Source organism: Electrophorus electricus, chromosome 21 (genome assembly GCF_013358815.1).
Source record: "Electrophorus electricus isolate fEleEle1 chromosome 21, fEleEle1.pri, whole genome shotgun sequence".
NCBI classification, from domain to species: domain Eukaryota; kingdom Metazoa; phylum Chordata; class Actinopteri; order Gymnotiformes; family Gymnotidae; genus Electrophorus; species Electrophorus electricus.
Window position 1 is genome coordinate 14,613,867 of NC_049555.1, and position 17,469 is coordinate 14,631,335.

Below are 17,469 nucleotides of genomic sequence, written 5' to 3' on the forward strand. Positions count from 1 at the left end.
AACTTCCTCTAGACTTGTGATGTAAATTGGGGACCACGATCAGACACAATCTCCTCTGCTAAACCAAATATGCGAAACACATAAGATAACATGGCTTCTTCTGTTTCCAAGGCTGTAGGCAAGTGAGGAAAATGAATGAGGTGACACATTTTTGAAAAGGTGCCCACCACCACCATTATAACCGTGTTTCCATCAGAGGCAGGTGAGTCTGTGATAAAGTGTGTTGTGATGTGGCACAGGAAGGAGCTGCAACTTTCCAACAGGGAGAGTGCGAGGGGAGTGCGACTGGACACAGACTGCACAAGACATTATGTAATTACGTGTATGGTCAGGAAGGGAGGGCCACCAAAACGTATGGGACAAAATGCATGTGGTGCGAGTGATACCTAGATGTCCATTACATAAGGTCATATGAGCCCATTCTAGCAACATTCCTCAGAGGGAAGCTGGAACATATTGTTTTTCTGGGGGGCATTCCTCTGGGCTAGGGTCATCCTTCAAAGCATTCTCCAGGATGTCTCGGAAGCCCCACCATATGGGAGCTAGGAAGCAGCTATTAGGTAGGATGGTCTCTGGAGTCGGGTTGGTCTCCCCCTTATCATAGATGCGTGACAAGGCATCTGTCTTTTGATTCTTGGAACCAGGTCTGTAAGACACAGTGAAATTAAAGTGGGAGAAAAACAACGATCACCTAGCTTGCCTTGGGTTGAGTCGTTGAGCTGACTGTAGGTACTCCAGGTTTCAATGGTCCATGTATAACAAGAAGGGGTGTTCAGCCCCTTCTAACCAGTGTCTCCGTTGCTCTAGGGCAAGTATGACCACGAGAAGTTCCTGGTTTCCTACATAATAATTCCTCTCGGCGGGTTGTAGTTTCCAGGAGTAGAAAGCACAGGGCTACACTCGAGGTGGGGTGCCTTGTCTTTGTGACAGAACTGCTCCCACTCCTACATCAGAAGCGTCCACTTCCACAATGAAGAGAAGAAAAGGGTTGGGCTGATGGAGAATGGGTGCCAAAACAAAGGGCCCCCTTCAAAGTCAGGAAGGCCTGATCCATGGCCATGTTTCACTGAAGCAAAGATCCTTGGCCATGGAGACTGCCTGCTCAGCCAGTCTGTTTTGTACCTCTGCTGGATCCATGAATGGCAAAGTATTCTGTTTGCACATGCACAGAAGAGGATCCAAATTGCAAGAGGTTTTATTTTAGCAAACAAACTAATTCATGGAATCAGACAGGTAAGCTTGGTTGGGTCAGTCCGGGGTCGATGCACAGGGTAGCATCCGGGAGGTGTCCAAGGGTCAGGCAGGAGATGAGGTCTAGAAAGCAGGCAGGAGTCGATAACTGGGAAAAGACACAAGACACAAGCAAACGCTCGGTATGCCACATAGGTAAAGCAATACTTTGCAACGTGTAAACGGGGAAGGGAAGCTTATAAAGGGGGGTGGGAATGAGGGGAATGGGAATCAGGTGTGTGTTAGAATCCTGGTGAGTCAGATCGGGGGTGTGTGCGAGTGGGCGGGGTTGTGCAGGGCTGAGGGTTGTTCCTGGGGTTCGTAACAGTGCCTAGTAGTCGGCTACATCACACCTGCAGGAAAGACACAGCAAAGCAATGTAATATAAAAATTGATAAGCTAAACTCCATTTTTATTTTATTAGGTACCAAAAAGAGCTGCATAAATCTACAGTTGAATGAATTCTAATATAGTTCTAATGCTAATAAACCTGACCACAGATAAAGATATAACACAATATACGACTGGCCATTCTCCAGCAAAGCAGCTAAATGCTAATGAGGAGAGAATGTCAGGCAGGGTCCGGATCCGTCCTCTTCCGGAGGGTTTCTGCCTACCTTCTAATGCCTTTGAATATTAATTCTATGTTCACCCACCCTCCCCTTATGCCCATCTGCCTCAACTCGACTCGTTGGCATTACACTGGTCATGAAATATGAATGGCACTATCAAAGACATTGCGAAGAGAAGGGCAACATCTCAACAGGACCTGGAGCTGGTGCAGCACATTAAGCCCTGAAGTCCTCTCTGAGCGCAGCACTAAAACACAGGCAGATGCCGTAATGCTCGGAGATTGGTTCGCATATTTGATAATAAATCCATTTTATCCAGGCCTGATTAAGCGCAGCACTGAACTGAAATGCCTTTTCAATGAAGGAACCACACCAAGTGAGAAGCCTCAAAACACTCAATCTGTGTGAGAAAGAAGCTGATCTACTAAATGTCTCATCATTTTGCTCTGTGGAAGGAAAAAAAAAGCAAGTTTGAAAGTTGGACCCCACTTAACATGAGATGCTTATTCCACAGCCCTCATGGCAGGCTTATAACAGTAAACATGATCCATCCTCAGCCAAGGGAAACAAAAGCTTTCACCCCTTGGACGTCTGTCAGAGAAAGGCTCGGGGTATCTCTAATCACACCCAGCTTCCGTGAAGGCAGGAGTTCAAAATGGCTTGTGGTTGATCATGTGACATATCCTTGGTCATTAAGGGCGGCTAAGCACTAGATCAGGACAAAGTGCAGCGCTGAAGAGGTTCTGGTCAGGCCGTATTGATTTTCAACACACTGCACTTGTGAAGTGCTCGTGCTTTATACGCGATTGTCTCCCGGAACTGCTGCGTACATGCAGAATGCATTTTTCTCCACCCATGCAATAGCGTTTTCAGCTCCAAAACTGTGTCTATGCACAAATAAGTTCTTTAGGGAAAAGTAACCAAATTGTGGTGCTGTTTAATGGCCGTCTGTCTCACATAATTCACCTCTCAAGAAAAAAAAAAGAGACAAAAATGACCATTTCTCTAATTTGATTGGGTGAGGAACATGTCTGATAATAAACATGTCAGAGATGATAGACATGTATTTATTCGGAGTACCAACATCGATGGGAAGCATTTGCATTCACGCCGTACATATTGATGATATGCTCTGCATCCCGGCTGAAGGAATTGTCTCCAGCAACGTCATGATAATCTCTTTAGAAAGGTCTCGTCTTTAAAACAGGCTATTAAGACAGAATTAAACTGAGTGATGCTTGGTACATTGTTGTTAAAATGCTGACCCTCAGGGACTGTTCTAATCCAGACATGTCCATCTGATTGGTTTCACAGCTACATTAATTACCATCATCAAACTGTCCCTGGCTTATCTGACTGGATAAACCTCCAAGACTTGTCAAAAAATAGCTGCTGATGAACATGTGGCAAAAAGAAGATAAGAATATAATACAAAAACCCCTGTCTAAAAGCAATAAATAAATAAGGTAAGAACTGATGAAAAAGTTTCCAATTACTCTGGTTCCAAATTAGGCAGTAGTCTGTAGTTATTTTTGTCCCCATCAAGGCTTCAGTGTCCTCTGGAGAAAAACCAAGAGAGAGAAATAGAAGGGAAAGTGCTTTATTTAGCAGCTCAGAGACAGAAGGAAACGGCGTCATTGAATTCATGCTCTGGAACTCAAATAAAGAGGCAGATGGTTCCTGCAAGAGTTGTCAGCAATTTGGCAAGAAGAGGACGACAAGTTGAGAGTGTAACTGGGGTTTAATTGTCATATGCTTTATTTTGCATCCCTTCTGTATGTAGTATTCCCATATGAATCTGTTTTCTTTACATATGTGTTGGTCCAGTGTTTCAGACCAGGTCAAGAATAAAATTCAGAGTACACCTCAGGGTTTGAAAACAAGGCAGGGACGCTGTCATGTCAGGTGGAACACAGTGAGAAGTACAGGGACCCGAGTTATTCACAAACCTGGCTAGTAAAGACCAAAATTAAGTATTCTGAACCATGAGCAGGACAGGGAGCAGAGCAGGTCACGTGATCGCACACAGGTGAAAGAGCTGGCACTCCCAGAAGTGGTTTAACACGTATTTAATCTACTGTACTGTAGTTTCTGATTTTTAACACATTAAATCCGCACATCCATGTGGGTGATATTCACTTCTAGAACAGACTCGCTCCAGACTTGTTTCTGCATCATGGAGAAGCAGCCAACCCATGATAATGAAAGAAGAAAATTTAGAATAATAATTGCACGAAGAAACACAATACTAATACCAAATGACCAACTGAACAAAGAAGAGGCAGCTTTAGCTGTCACAGTTTGAGTTATTCATGCAGAACTTGGGTCAAATGACAATTATATGATGATGTTCCTATGATCCCTGAAATCAAAACAAAATTGTTGTCTAGGACATTTGGCTATCAATATATTTACCAACAAACAGAAAAAAGTAGGATGGGATGTGAGAAAAGCAGTAGCATGTAAGTGGGGAAAACAGATTGAGCTGAACTTGATATTAATGCCACATATTGACTTTGAAACGAGATGAAAACTTGGATGACTGTAAATACATAAACATGGGTGACAGACCCTAGCTGATGGACCCTGGGTGACAGACCCTAGGTGATGGACCCTGGGTGACAGACCCTAGGTGATGGACCCTGGGTGATGAACCTTAGGTGATGGACCCTGGGTGATGAACCTTAGGTGATGGACCCTGGGTGATGAACCCTAGGTGATGGACCCTGGGTGATGAACCTTAGGTGATGGACCCTGGGTGATGAACCTTAGGTGATGGACCCTGGGTGATGAACCCTAGGTGATGGACCCTGGGTGATGAACCTTAGGTGATGGACCCTGGGTGATGAACCCTAGGTGATGGACCCTGGGTGATGAACCCTAGGTGATGGACCCTGGGTGATGAACCTTAGGTGATGGACCCTGGGTGATGAACCCTAGGTGACGGACCCTGGGTGATGAACCTTAGGTGATGGACCCTGGGTTATGAACCCTAGGTGATGGACCCTGGGTGATGACCCTGGCTGACCCTGGGTAATGGTCTCCTTTGCTTCAAAGCAAGTGCCTCACACAGACAGAAGGAGCACATGGCCATGCCCAGACTGAAATATATTTTTGGATCTCATAGGCAAAGGAGCTCTGCAACTGTGGATGAAGGACACATTGTTGACCTGGTCGAATACCGCAGGTGCTGTAAGGAATACGTTTCCATCGAGATGCTATAAAAGTGTCTTGCAGCAGGGACTCAAGCCCTTTCTCAGTTTATCATGTCCCATATGGTGTGGTCCTGGATAGCTGCACTGGGTGTGGCATGTCTGACCTCCTGTTGATCCACCAGAGGGTCGCATACTCAGGGTGCCAGCTCAAATAAATGCCTTCAAGAGCTCTCTTCAATAGCACTGCTTCTAGATCAATATTGCAGCATATCTAATACTGGAATAGACTGGTAATGGACTTTTTACATATAGTTTGGAAAATATATGAGTAGAAGAGAAGGTTAGTATTGTTCTGTGTGATGTTACGAACTGTTTTGATTTCCCTCACAGCTCCTGTGTTCTTGCTCAAGTCACGATTCTTGCTGTGTGTGGGATGGTAAATAAGACTGTCACAGGTGCATAATCTGCTCCCAGCATACTGCTGTTAAACACCTACAGAGGTACATAAAGAAAGCAGAATGAGCCAGCCAATCAGACATCAACAAGTAGAACGTCTAATGTCTGATTTAAAACACCTTTTGTTGCGCTTGTGGTTGGAAGGCAATAAATACAGTAAAGTAAAAAAATCTTTCTTTCTTCATTGTTGCGACATTGTTGCAATTTTGTGGCTTTATTTATTTCTTTTTTAATACGGATGGGGTGATGGGATTGGTTGGAGAGAGTAGTGTGGGGTTGTGTGGGGTTGTGTGGGGTCGGTGGGGTCGGTGGCAGTGATGGAGGTGAGCAGGGGATCTTAATTTTGAAAAAGAAATAACCATACCATTCAAGGACACCTTTTTCATTCTGGAACAAATGAATGTTTTCAGACATTAGCACCTGTCTACTTTTACTAAAACAATAAATGCAAAACTAACATGCTGGAAAAAAACACATTTTTGCACTCATTATGAGACATGGACGTATGATAATGATATTTAAATTCTGTATTTCATATTATAATTTTGGCCTTGGGGCATGACCGAAATGGCAGTATGAGTCTATAAATAGTAATATCATGCTAGTTTATATGTAACATACACATGGAGAGGTGTGTATTTTTATATGTATCTGTGTGTGTGTGTGTGTGTGTGTGTGTGTGTGTGTGTGTGTGTGTGGCATTACACACAAGCTGTGTAACATGCTATATAAATTTAAGTCTTGCACAGTGATCAAACTGACAAGATCAAGAACTTCTGTTGTTCATGAAAATACTGAAAACAGATAACGCCAAGGAGCAATTCTAATCTTCTGACAGGATTAACAAAGGGAATAGTAAAGCTCAGATGATACAATCATGACCAGTTTTTGAGGATGCAGGAAGGAGGATTTTAGTCTCTCTCTAAGCTCCGGCTTTGTGGTGGAAATGCTATGAAGGAAAGATAATTAAAGTTATCAGAATCTCTCATACAAAAAAAGGGGTTTCGGTTGGATGAAAAAAAATGTTTTCCTCTACGATCTATCTTGATGTAGCAAGACTGTATTATGACGTTATGAAGAGATTATCCAGTGGATGTAATTCTAATCAGATTGTGGTGGGTTATATGTACAAAGATTGGGAAATCATCGCGATAGCACAAGAAATAACACAGCACATATCCTCCACACTCCTGCAGACATGAAAGATGGAACATCATGGTGAGAGTTGTGCGCTACTGGCCTATCCAAAACCATTAACCAATATTGATCTCTATAACTTTATAAATCAATATGTCATTTATATGTGACATTGACAAAAACGAAAGCAATCCTTTACGTTTGTTTTCTGTGACACCTTGTCTTTGTCTAATGCTTAAGGAATGTTCCAACCATGAGTATTTATAAAAATATATTTCACAAAGTAGGAAACAGTACATGGGTATCTTAGATTACAATACAGAGAGTAGATAATGAAACATACAAGTATATAAGCATTAAAGCACGGTAGAAAATCTGATCTGCATGTAAGTCTATCGTGTCCAGTCTACTGAAAATGATCATATGCCCTATAATGTATGCAACTGTGGTGCTATCTGAGATATCCGTGTGCAAGAGCTAACGTGCATAGACAAAATGTTCTCAAAGAAAGCTAAGAATGTCAGCCGGGACTATATACACGCGTTGGTTCTCTGCTCTAGAGTCGTACAGCGGAGCAAATAGCAAGCATGTCTGTAGTGTATGTGTTTACTTTATGGTTTTCATATTACCAGTGAGTTATACATATATCTGCTTTAAAAAAAAATCTAAAAAAACAAAAACCAGGAATGAAGTAAATTCAGTGGACTGTTGTGCTTAAATGAACACTGGTAACACTGCACACAGTATATTACTACACACACACAGCATCAGTCGAAACCCTCCGTGGACGTCACTGTCAGAAGAATTTACCCACGGCTCTCCTCTGCAGTCACTGCAACGCCGTTTTTCACATTTTTTGCTTTTTTTTTTGTTTGTTTGTTTTTTGTTTTTTTGTAAAGTAGCTTTTGGGTGACAAACGCAGCTGAACAAAACAAAGACAAAGAAGAGAAAGAAAAAGAGAAGAGAAGAGAAGACACATTTTTCTGAACCCTGTGGCACAAAACAACCAACAACCGGCAATGAATATTTATATATTTATATAAATCATACAGTTATAATGAAGAAACACGATCAACGTACCAAAAAAGTGTAAATACAACGGTATTTAATGGTTGCTTCTGTAAAAAGAAGCAACTTGGTCTTCAACTCGGTCTTTGTAGGCTACTAATATTTGTGTGTACCACACTAAGAGCATGAGTACAAAGTTTGTACAAAGCGAGCTGCAAGTCGTACCCGGCTTGTTCAGCATATCTGGCCTTTTAAGTATCAAATGGTGTCTCAACTAGAACCTAGTAAAGCCAATATCACAGACTCGTCCTGCCTCGCTGATAATCTTACATACATACATTCAACAGAGTAATGTACACCATATATTGCTTTATAGTTGATTCTGAGGGGGGTTGAGGGGGGTGTGTTTGTTTTGTTTTGATCCCAGACATTTGCTCAATGACGGTAAGGGATGTGTGTTCCTTGGGTAGTGGAGTCGTTTTGAGGCCTCTGTAGTTCTTCCTCCAGGCCACCAGGGGGCACCGCATGTCCAATACCTTTTTTTCTCTTTCCGTCAAGTCTCTTCAAGCGACTACCGAGAATCTACGCTCTGATGCGTCTGGTGGTCACAGTGAACAACAAATACCCGAAATACTGCTAGACACTCAATGACTGTAATCTAACCACACTCCTACTACAGACACCGCTAAGTTCGGCCCAAAGTTACAAAGCACTTGGATGTGTTATATGACTAATGCTATCAGTGTCTCTCTAACAGTTCTGGAAAAGGTGGCCCCATTTTTTTAAACAAATGCGCCTAATATCTGGCAACCCCCATAGCGTAATACACAAGTCCTGTGAAGGAAGGTGACGAAGAGTGCGCAAAGTCCAGAAGTCAAGGATCTCTGTCACTCTCACCCACCGAGTACAGCTCACCGAGCCTGCGGAAGCGCGGCCCCCACTCTCTGAGGTAGTCGTAGTTCTGGTCTGAGTCTGACGAAGCTGTTTCCAGGGAGCTGAGTGAACCAGCGACAGATCCTCGTCCCTCGTACCCGTAAATCTGGATGGAGTCATAAGGTGGCGCTGTGGGGTCGTTGTCCGCCTCGTGCAGCCGGACGTTAATAAACTCGTCTACGTCTACTCCGTTGGGGCCGGAATGGTGTCCCTGTCGGGGCATGAACTGCAGGTCGGGCTTGATGTCCTTGCGGGGCAGGAAACCGTTGATGCCGTCCGGGTTCTGCAGGGTGGCGATGTCGAAGGCCTCGGTGTCCTCCTCTCCGCCCCCCTCGTCGTCGTAGCGAATGATGTTCTCCCTGACGTCCTCGTCGTCTTTGATAATCAGAGGCTCATTCTTGTGTCTCCTCAGTGTGACAAACAGCACCACAATGACTAGAAAACACCAACATAAACACATAAACACTCCAGGCTCTGTCACACTACTGCTGAAGTTAAGATTTCAACACATTTCAACCTAAAGTTAGTGTTTGGTCAAGTTAGAATAACAACAGCAACAATAAATAAATAATAATCATCCCCATCTTAACTGTCATAGTTTTTAAAAATATGTCAACAAAGAACTTAAAAACAAATGACTCATCTAATTTATTAAATTAAAAAATATTGCCTAAAATTTGCAACCCTAACACTACTGAAGGGTTTTGCTGTGCGAGGGCTCATACCCAATAACAGTATAATACAGGCCAGGATAGCGATCAGCGCCCCCATGCTGAGGCCGATGGGTAAGACGAAGGCTTCCGGGTTGCAGGACTGGACCACACCATCCTTGCTGCAGCCGCACACGCGGATGGTCAAGGTGTTGGTGCTGCTCATCGGCGGGTCACCATCGTCTGTCACCACGATGGGAAGCAGGTAGAACTCCTGCTTCTGTCTCCGGAAGGAATCATGCTTGGCGAGAATGCTGATGGAGTTGTCTGAAGGTGGAGCAAACAGAGGCTTTCGATGATTTTTAATTTTTTTCTTTATTATTATTTAAAAAACAAAATACTCAAATCCACTTAGTTGCTGTTTTGCCGAGAGAGAGAGAGAGAGAGAGAGAGAGAGAGAGAGAGAGAGAGAGAGAGAGAGAGGCAGAAGGCTGTCCTGAGTCCTGGAGGGTGTATCATGACAAGGGCGTTTCCAAAAAGCAAGCGCCACCTCCATTCTACTTCTTCATCTCCACCAACCTCCATATGTGTTCAGTTTTATACTCCCTCCAGATTCTTCTCTGTGGCCAAATTTGATTCTATTGACTGAGGATTACTGCACAGAATACAGGAATCAAACCCCCCCAAAACTCAAAAGAAATAAAAAAAGAAATGAATAAAACTAAGGAATGGTTTAGGAGGTGCTGCGAGGGCGTGTCGATGCTGAGACAATGCAGCAGCAAGCTTTATGGAAATGATTTCTCACCGCAGAAATGTCTTGCATAGCAACAGAATTTTTTTTCAGCTCATAAAGGTGAACCTGTGAGCTGTATATGAAAGACACACGCGCTCCCTGGGCCGGCTGAGTCCCTCTATCATATACATGCTCAGTTTAATCTCACTTTAATCTCAATTTAATCTCAGTTAATAGCACGCTCAAGATTTCAATTTTTTTGTCCTCCTAAGATCACAAAGGAATTATTTGTAGATGCTTTCAACTGCTTTATCACAATTACACCCACATTTTCTTTTTATTTATTATTTGTAATAGCCAGTGGTGGAAGAAAATGGTCTAATAGTGCTAATTTGTCTAATTTTAAGAGAATATTTTGACATTTAAAAAACCGTTTTCATGTGCGGCTTATACATACAGTACAGTATACACCCAAAATGGCGTCTAGATTTTGCAGTAATTCAAAGCCGCCTGCATCCATACGTCTGAGCTGAGTTTCTCGAGTCTCCCCGTGTGCCAGCCCTGCGCACGTGGCTGAGGAAGAAAACAGAAAGTAGATACCCACAACTCCAGTGTGAAGCACTGAGCACCACACACGAGATTAGATTCACAGGACTGAGGTTCGTCTGCTATCTGCTCAGAGGGAACAGTGAAGAGTTGCTTTCAAACATTATGCGAGCTCCAAATTTGCTATGGTTTTACTTTTTTACTGAAAACTCTTTCTCACACTCGAGCTCTCGTTATCCTCCCAAGCCTGGTGTCCTGAACAAGACTGGCTTTAGCTGTCTCGCCTGTGGAGATCCATCGGTGAGCTGTGGTGAGCTGTGGTGAGCTGTGTGACACGGACTTTTCTGTAACACAGCTGATTGGAGTTCCTTAACCAAAAACATACAAATAACTGCTAACAACCAGAGCAGAGCGTTTAATGTCACACGATATTTACAGTACAAACTGAAAGCGTGATGTACGATGTGAAGATTGGACTTCAGGACTCCACTGTGTTCACGAGTCCACTGTGCACGTGCACCATATGGCACTCCAGATCCCTGCTATATGCCACAGTACACGCGTTACAGCACGTCTGATGAAATCACTCCCCAGCTCCTCTGGGAACTGCAATCGCAAAGCACACTTTCCAGGAAGCGCAGAGTTACCGCTAGTGTTGCGGAGGTTCTGACGGAGGGAGAGGAGAAGCTCTGAGCAGGAGGAAGGTTGCATGAAGGTCTGTAGCCAGATGGAAGTACAGGAGCTCACCATGGATTTACTGTGAACATGATTATAGAGAGAACCTGGCATGTTTTGCAAAGGATACATTTTTATACACTACTCGTCCCCAATACAGAAGACAGCCACACGCACTCACACACACACACACACACACACACACACACACACACACACACACACACACACACACACACACACACTCACTCACACACACACACATACACACACACTCACACTTACACACACACACACACACACACACACACACACACACACATAAAAGTGCCTCAGTAGCTGCTGACCCCTCATGCTTTGTGCCATGTCTGGGGTAAGAAGGCTCTCTTTAGCCTCAGCACTCTCACTCTGAGCACACACTCTCCTGCTCCAGGACACCTGCTCCATGTCAGCTGCATTGTCTGGCACACAGGCCCATTCCCAGTAAACCACTAATGTCACAGCCATTCACTGCTCTTTTTCTATCCAACGGTAATGACCTGGTAAAGACAGTGTAATTGTAGTTTTCGTAATTACAGTTCAAGTGCTATCTAATCGTTACCTTTGCCCTTACCGCAACATAGCTGAATTTCTTTTCTCCCCTTGTGTCTTACAAACAGATCTGCTGAAGTCTCCAAGCTGGAGCAGCAGTCATGGATGCCTGTGCACGGCTGCGTGCGCCGCTCCGTCACTGGGCCACCGGAGTGTGACGTAAGGGGTCGGCCTCCCTCCGACACCTCGCTGACCTCTCTGTCCTCAAGCTCATCTTCATCTCATCCGAGCTCATACCTGTCTCATTCTAATCCTAAACGCGAGCCGTCCCACCTCACTGACATCCTGCCTCCATTTTAAAGAGAGAGGTGGAACAGGCACTACAACGGACAGATGGAAGCAGATGAGCTCTCCGAAAACATTACGCAACATCAGGGTTTATGTCAGGATTTATGAAAGTGAAGGGTGGGGGGGTGTGTGTGCCAGGGCCTCGGGCTGGAAGTTATGCACTGAGGAGAAGCACTCGCACTAAACCAACCGCAATATTTAGTCAACAAATTTAAGCCATCTGCCCCCCTCCCATGCCCACGGGAAGTCACCCTACACCGAGCCCCAGAAGTCTGCGGCAGTAAACACGGCACTTCTGGTTCCCACTCATTCGCTTTCTTTTAAAATCCACTGGGGAGTTTAAAAAAACCCTTGATGTCCAAGCAATGGCACATCTGCTAACTTTTGGGTACACTAATTCTGCCATCTTTCTGCCTCCAGACTGCATTCAACACAAAACACGGCATTTCTCTCTCTCTCTCTCTCTCTCTCTCTCTCTCTCTCTCTCTCTCTCTCTCTCTCTCTCTCTCTCTCTCTCCGTCTGGCTATGTGATATAAAACAACAACAACAACAACAAATAACAATGATATCTTTGAATAAATGGGAGTGGATGAAAGAGAAACAATCCTACAAAAAGAGTGTGTGAGTGTGTGTGTGTGAGTGTGTGTGTGTGTGTGTGTGTGTGTGTGTGTGTGTGCGTGCGTGTGTGTGTGCTCATGCGTGTATGTGTGTGTCTTTGCTTTAATCTTCAGTTCAATATCCAGACTGTGGTTATTGGACATGTGTATGATGCCAGGTGTTTTCTGAGTATTTGAGACTATTAGAATATCTCTCTCTCTCTCTCTCTCTCTCTCTCTCTCTCTCTCTCTCTCTCTCTGTCTCTCTCTCTCCCTCTCTCTCTCTCTCTCTCTCTCTCTCTTTCTCTCTCTCTCTCTCTCTCATTCATTTATATTCTCAATGACAACAGGATTCAGCTCTTACCCAAATTATTTTTAATGGTGAAGTTGGGGTTACTGAGAATCTCCATCCGATAGTGGAAAGTGTGTCCTTGGACAGGGTTGTCTTTATCCACAGCACTGATGGTCTGGATCACCTGTGGGCACAGACGCAGAGAGATGGTACCAGAGACCACCCGAGACCACCCATCCATTACTTTGCTTTCACCATCATAAAGACGAACGGCCGTGACTCCGGCCCACACCGGATGACAAATTTGTCCCATTCACTCATGAAATTAGAGACCTTTATCCAAGGGGCCTGTCTTTCCCAGCCCACTTTTCCGTTCTAGCTCCATCCATATCTCTGCCAGCCCAGTTCGCGTCCAGATCCTTTTCCTCATGACCGACGGCTTGTTCAAAACTAAAGCCCTGCCACCCCAGGCATTATTTTCCTACCCCAGACAGGGAGGAAGAGTCAGAGGGAAAGAGAGTGAGAGAGATAGAGTGAGTGAGAATGGGAGAGTGAGAGAGTGAATGAGAGTGAGAGAGACAAAGAAAGCAAGAGACTGAGAGAGCTCAGTCCTAATCCCAGTTCCGTCTGTAAAATGGTACTGAGACTAACTAACCTACTGACCCTCAACACACAGCAGGCTCGGTCTATCACTGCTGACCAACGTCCAGTCAGAGTTAGCACACCATCAACCAAAGCAAAGAAGCCAATCAAACCAAAACTTACACACCCATTAGTGAATATGAATTTTCAGAATATCTATACACCATGAGAGAGCCACAGCAGAGACAGATCCTCACTGTGAGAGTAGTGAGAAGACTGTGAGACTGTGTGGTATCTGTGAGAGTAGTGAGAAGATTGTGAGACTATGTGGTCACTGAGAGTTACCCTCAGAGAAGGAAACACTGCACCTCTGGCTGCACACACCTCTCACTACTTATAATAATCTTTATACTATTCATATATTTACTGTTACTGTTACTGTGTTACTGTTATCTTGTTTCATCTTGTTAATTATAATTTGTCACATCTTTTTTACTCACATTTCTTAATTTTAATTTTTTTTGTTTTTATTTCTTTAGTACTTTCATTACTATTTTGTTGCTTCTGTCAATTGTCATGTTCAGTTTCACATTATTTGCTTTGGCAAAATTGACCCTGGTAGAGTTATACCAATAAAGCTACCTTGAATTGAATTGAGTGAGAAAGTGAGAGCAGAAGAGAGTGAGTGAGCGAGAGTGAGCGAGAATCAGCGAGAGTGAGCGAGAGTGAGAGAGAGAGTGCACCTTCCTAGGAAGCTGCTTTTGGAGTGTGTGTTCATGCAAAGCCATACAAAGCCACTGCGATGCCCTCTTACCTGTCCTGGTTTGCCGTTCTCACAGAGATAGGCCTCGTATTCGGCAGGGAACTCAGGGGCATTGTCATTGATGTCCAGGACCCGGATAGCCACGATAGCTCTGGAAATCTGGCTGTGGTTTCCTATCAGAGAGAGAGACGCACAACTGAAACCCACTCAGCAGAGGGAACAGGGCAGAGAGACAGGAGCTATCACAAATCCCAGGTAAATACCGTGCCCTAGATATTCTCTCCATCTCTCTCTCTGTTTTGCTCTCTTTCTATCTTTTACTCTGCCACTTCATCCCCCTCTCCCATCTCTTTCTCCATTTTTTTCTCCCATGGTTTGATGGAGAAACCGATGAGACACCACAGTAATCTGAGCATGTCATTATCAAACATGCAAAGCAGAACTGGAAATGAAAAAATAAATCACATCCAAAGTGCTTTTAAAGTCCCCTGTACACACACACACACACACACACACACACACACACACACACACACACACACACACACACACACATGTTTTATACATAAAGTGAAAGAATGCATATGTATGAAACAGTAGCAGCTGAGGTGTAAGAAGGAAATAAAAGACAGTTTAATTAGATTAGGTTTTTATTGGAATTATTCATTGCCAGTCATTTACAGTCCCTTTTGCGGACCCCTGTAAATGATTGTATTTAATCAGTGTTGCACCCACTGACTTTTATAGTAATTATCTATTCATTTGGCCTTTGGAGTTTGCTTAGGCAACTCCTGAGCACCCGCCTGTGTGAATCCAGCAGGGTTCTTTAGCTCTGACGCTGTAATGAGAGGACAAACTTCACAAAACATCACAAACAGTGTCTAAGTGAAATTCTGGAATGGGCGGAGTAAGCCAGGGAATTATGTAGGTGGTGTCAGGACTTAAAAAAAAAAAAAAGGTTGAAGACAAAGTCTTCAAGCTTCATTTTTAAAAAGTTGTCTCCTTGTGTATCTGGAACATCCACTAACACCGAGACATTGGGCCAGTTTCAGTAAGACCCAAGTAAGATTCTGGCACACCTGCTAGAAACCATATTGATTTATTTAGTGCACAGCGACCTGGTCAATGGTGTGAAACTGCTGTGTCTTCAGCAGAGCTCAATAGAACTGAACTGGGGGACCGAGTTCTCACCACCAAGCACACACAGGCTTTAAAAATTATGCTGTTTTGAGAACTAAAGAGCACTCATAGATTCACAAGACTTGTGTTTCCCAAATGTATGCATGTGACCTTCTAGTGTGGCACAACTAAGAAAAAGCACTCACAGCAAACATGATATGGTAACTGAAAATTGTTATGATCATGAGAAAATAAAAAGCAAACTGCAGGTATGTGCACTGAAACACCTGGACCTGAAGTTCCAGAACAGGATGCCATCCTCAGAACAACAGGACAAGCTTATGACAGACATCAACCACAAACCACAAGTCAGTCCCCCAAGCAACTCCATCACGAGTCCTTTACCTTTCAAGACACGAATGGAGCCTTTAGAAAATGGAGCCTTTAGAAAATGGAGCCTTTAGGAAAACTACTGGTTGTGAACGGACACAGACAGGACAGCACTGTCATAGAAATTACCCAACATGCCCTCTCATGGACTACATCACCCAACGTGCCCTCTCATGGACTACATCACCCAACGTGCCCTCTCATGGACTACATCACCCAACATGCCCTCTCATGGGCTACATTACCCAACATGCCCTCTCATGGACTACATCACCCAACGTGCCCTCTCATGGACTACATTACCCAACATGCCCTCTCATGGACCGCAGCACCCAACATGCCCTCTCATGGGCTACATTACCCAACATGCCCTCTCATGGACTACATCACCCAACGTGCCCTCTCATGGGCTACATTACCCAACATGCCCTCTCATGGGCTACATTACCCAACGTGCCCTCTCATGGGCTACATTACCTAACGCACCCTCTCACATTATCTAACATGCCATTCATAGCCTACATTACCCAACATGCCCTCTCATAAACTACATTACCCAACGTGCACTCTCATGGACTACATTACCCAACATTGTCACTCTCCTGTGGCCACATAGGAGCACCAAATGCATTCGTACGCTAACCAAGAGCTATTTTACCCCTGAGCCACACACATTATTACTAAGAAGTCACAAACTGTTCCTTCAGTCTGAGTCTCTGAACTACCGGCTCTCATTACTGGAACTCATCTGTGATCAGTGTGAGCTTTTGTTTACACTTCTGTTGCTGTCTTACGCTGTGTGGGTCTCTCTTCTGAGCTGCTTCGGTCTCACGCCAAAGGCTTCGTGGTAGCTCTGCTGCAGTTCCTGTACTGCATAATGTATCATTCTTTCTTATGCCACTCAAACATACTGTGCAGAAACTGTCCTCGATGCCACAGTCATGGAGGGCCACAGTGTCCCAGATGACGGCATCATGAACTCAGTCATCTGCTCCCGAGCAGTGACAGCCCAAATGTTGCTGTCCAACACAGACACTTTGGGATAATATGTACTACAATATGTGCATATACGAAATACACAGGACAATAGACTATGTTTAATGCAAAGTATGTTATTTTAATGTAGTGTAATTTTCTGGTATATAGTCCAATGCGTTACATATCGTCTGCGTACATTGATATATGTCCAACAGTAGAGATGCCAAGAAAAAAGGAATGTTTAAAATATGTCCATGCGCCATTAGACCTGCTGAGAATTACAATACAGCCATTTTGTGGGACATAAAAAACCTGCAGGACATTTTCTAGCCTGTACGGTCTGATTATGCATTTTCTAGCCTGTACGGTCTAATTACATGTTTTCTAGCCTGTACAGTCTGAGTACATGTTTTTTCTAGCCTTATGGTCTGATTATGTTTTTTTCTAGCCTGTACGGTTTGATTACGTGTTTTCTAACCTGTACAGTCTGATTACATGTTTTCTAGCCTGTACAGTCTGATTACATGTTTTCTAGCCTCTACGGTCTGAGTTTTTAGCCTTTATAGTGTGAGTATGTTTGTTTCCTGAATGCCCTCTCACAAAGAACTTCACAGAACATCACCTGCACTGCAGATAACTTTCTTTATGGGTTCTTTCTAAAACTGGCACTGGATCAGAGGAAACTGTGGAGATGTGTTTAAATTCCAAATGGAAGGAAACACCAGTGAATTGCTTGTAGGTGTGAGGCACAGTATCACTGCACACAGCATTACT

General features: G+C 43.9%; 1 protein-coding gene across 3 annotated transcripts in view; it reads right to left on the bottom strand.

Annotated features, from left to right (window-relative positions):
• Nucleotides 1–6,822: 6,822 nt before the first annotated feature.
• cdh8 (cadherin 8) overlaps nucleotides 6,823–17,469 on the bottom strand; it is a 77,243-nt gene continuing 66,596 nt past the window's right edge. For 2 of the 3 annotated variants that reach the window (XM_027024386.2, XM_027024385.2), the window contains exons 9-12: nucleotides 14,260–14,381; nucleotides 12,936–13,047; nucleotides 9,217–9,468; nucleotides 6,823–8,926 (exon numbers count right to left, since the gene is read on the bottom strand). In XM_027024386.2, coding sequence (XP_026880187.2) covers nucleotides 8,433–8,926; nucleotides 9,217–9,468; nucleotides 12,936–13,047; nucleotides 14,260–14,381 — 980 coding nt within the window. In that variant the 3' untranslated portion in view covers nucleotides 6,823–8,432. Of the gene's footprint in view, nucleotides 8,927–9,216; nucleotides 11,178–11,708; nucleotides 12,418–12,935; nucleotides 13,048–14,259; nucleotides 14,382–17,469 lie in introns of those variants that run through there. The other variant, XM_035521006.1, reaches the window with a different exon arrangement.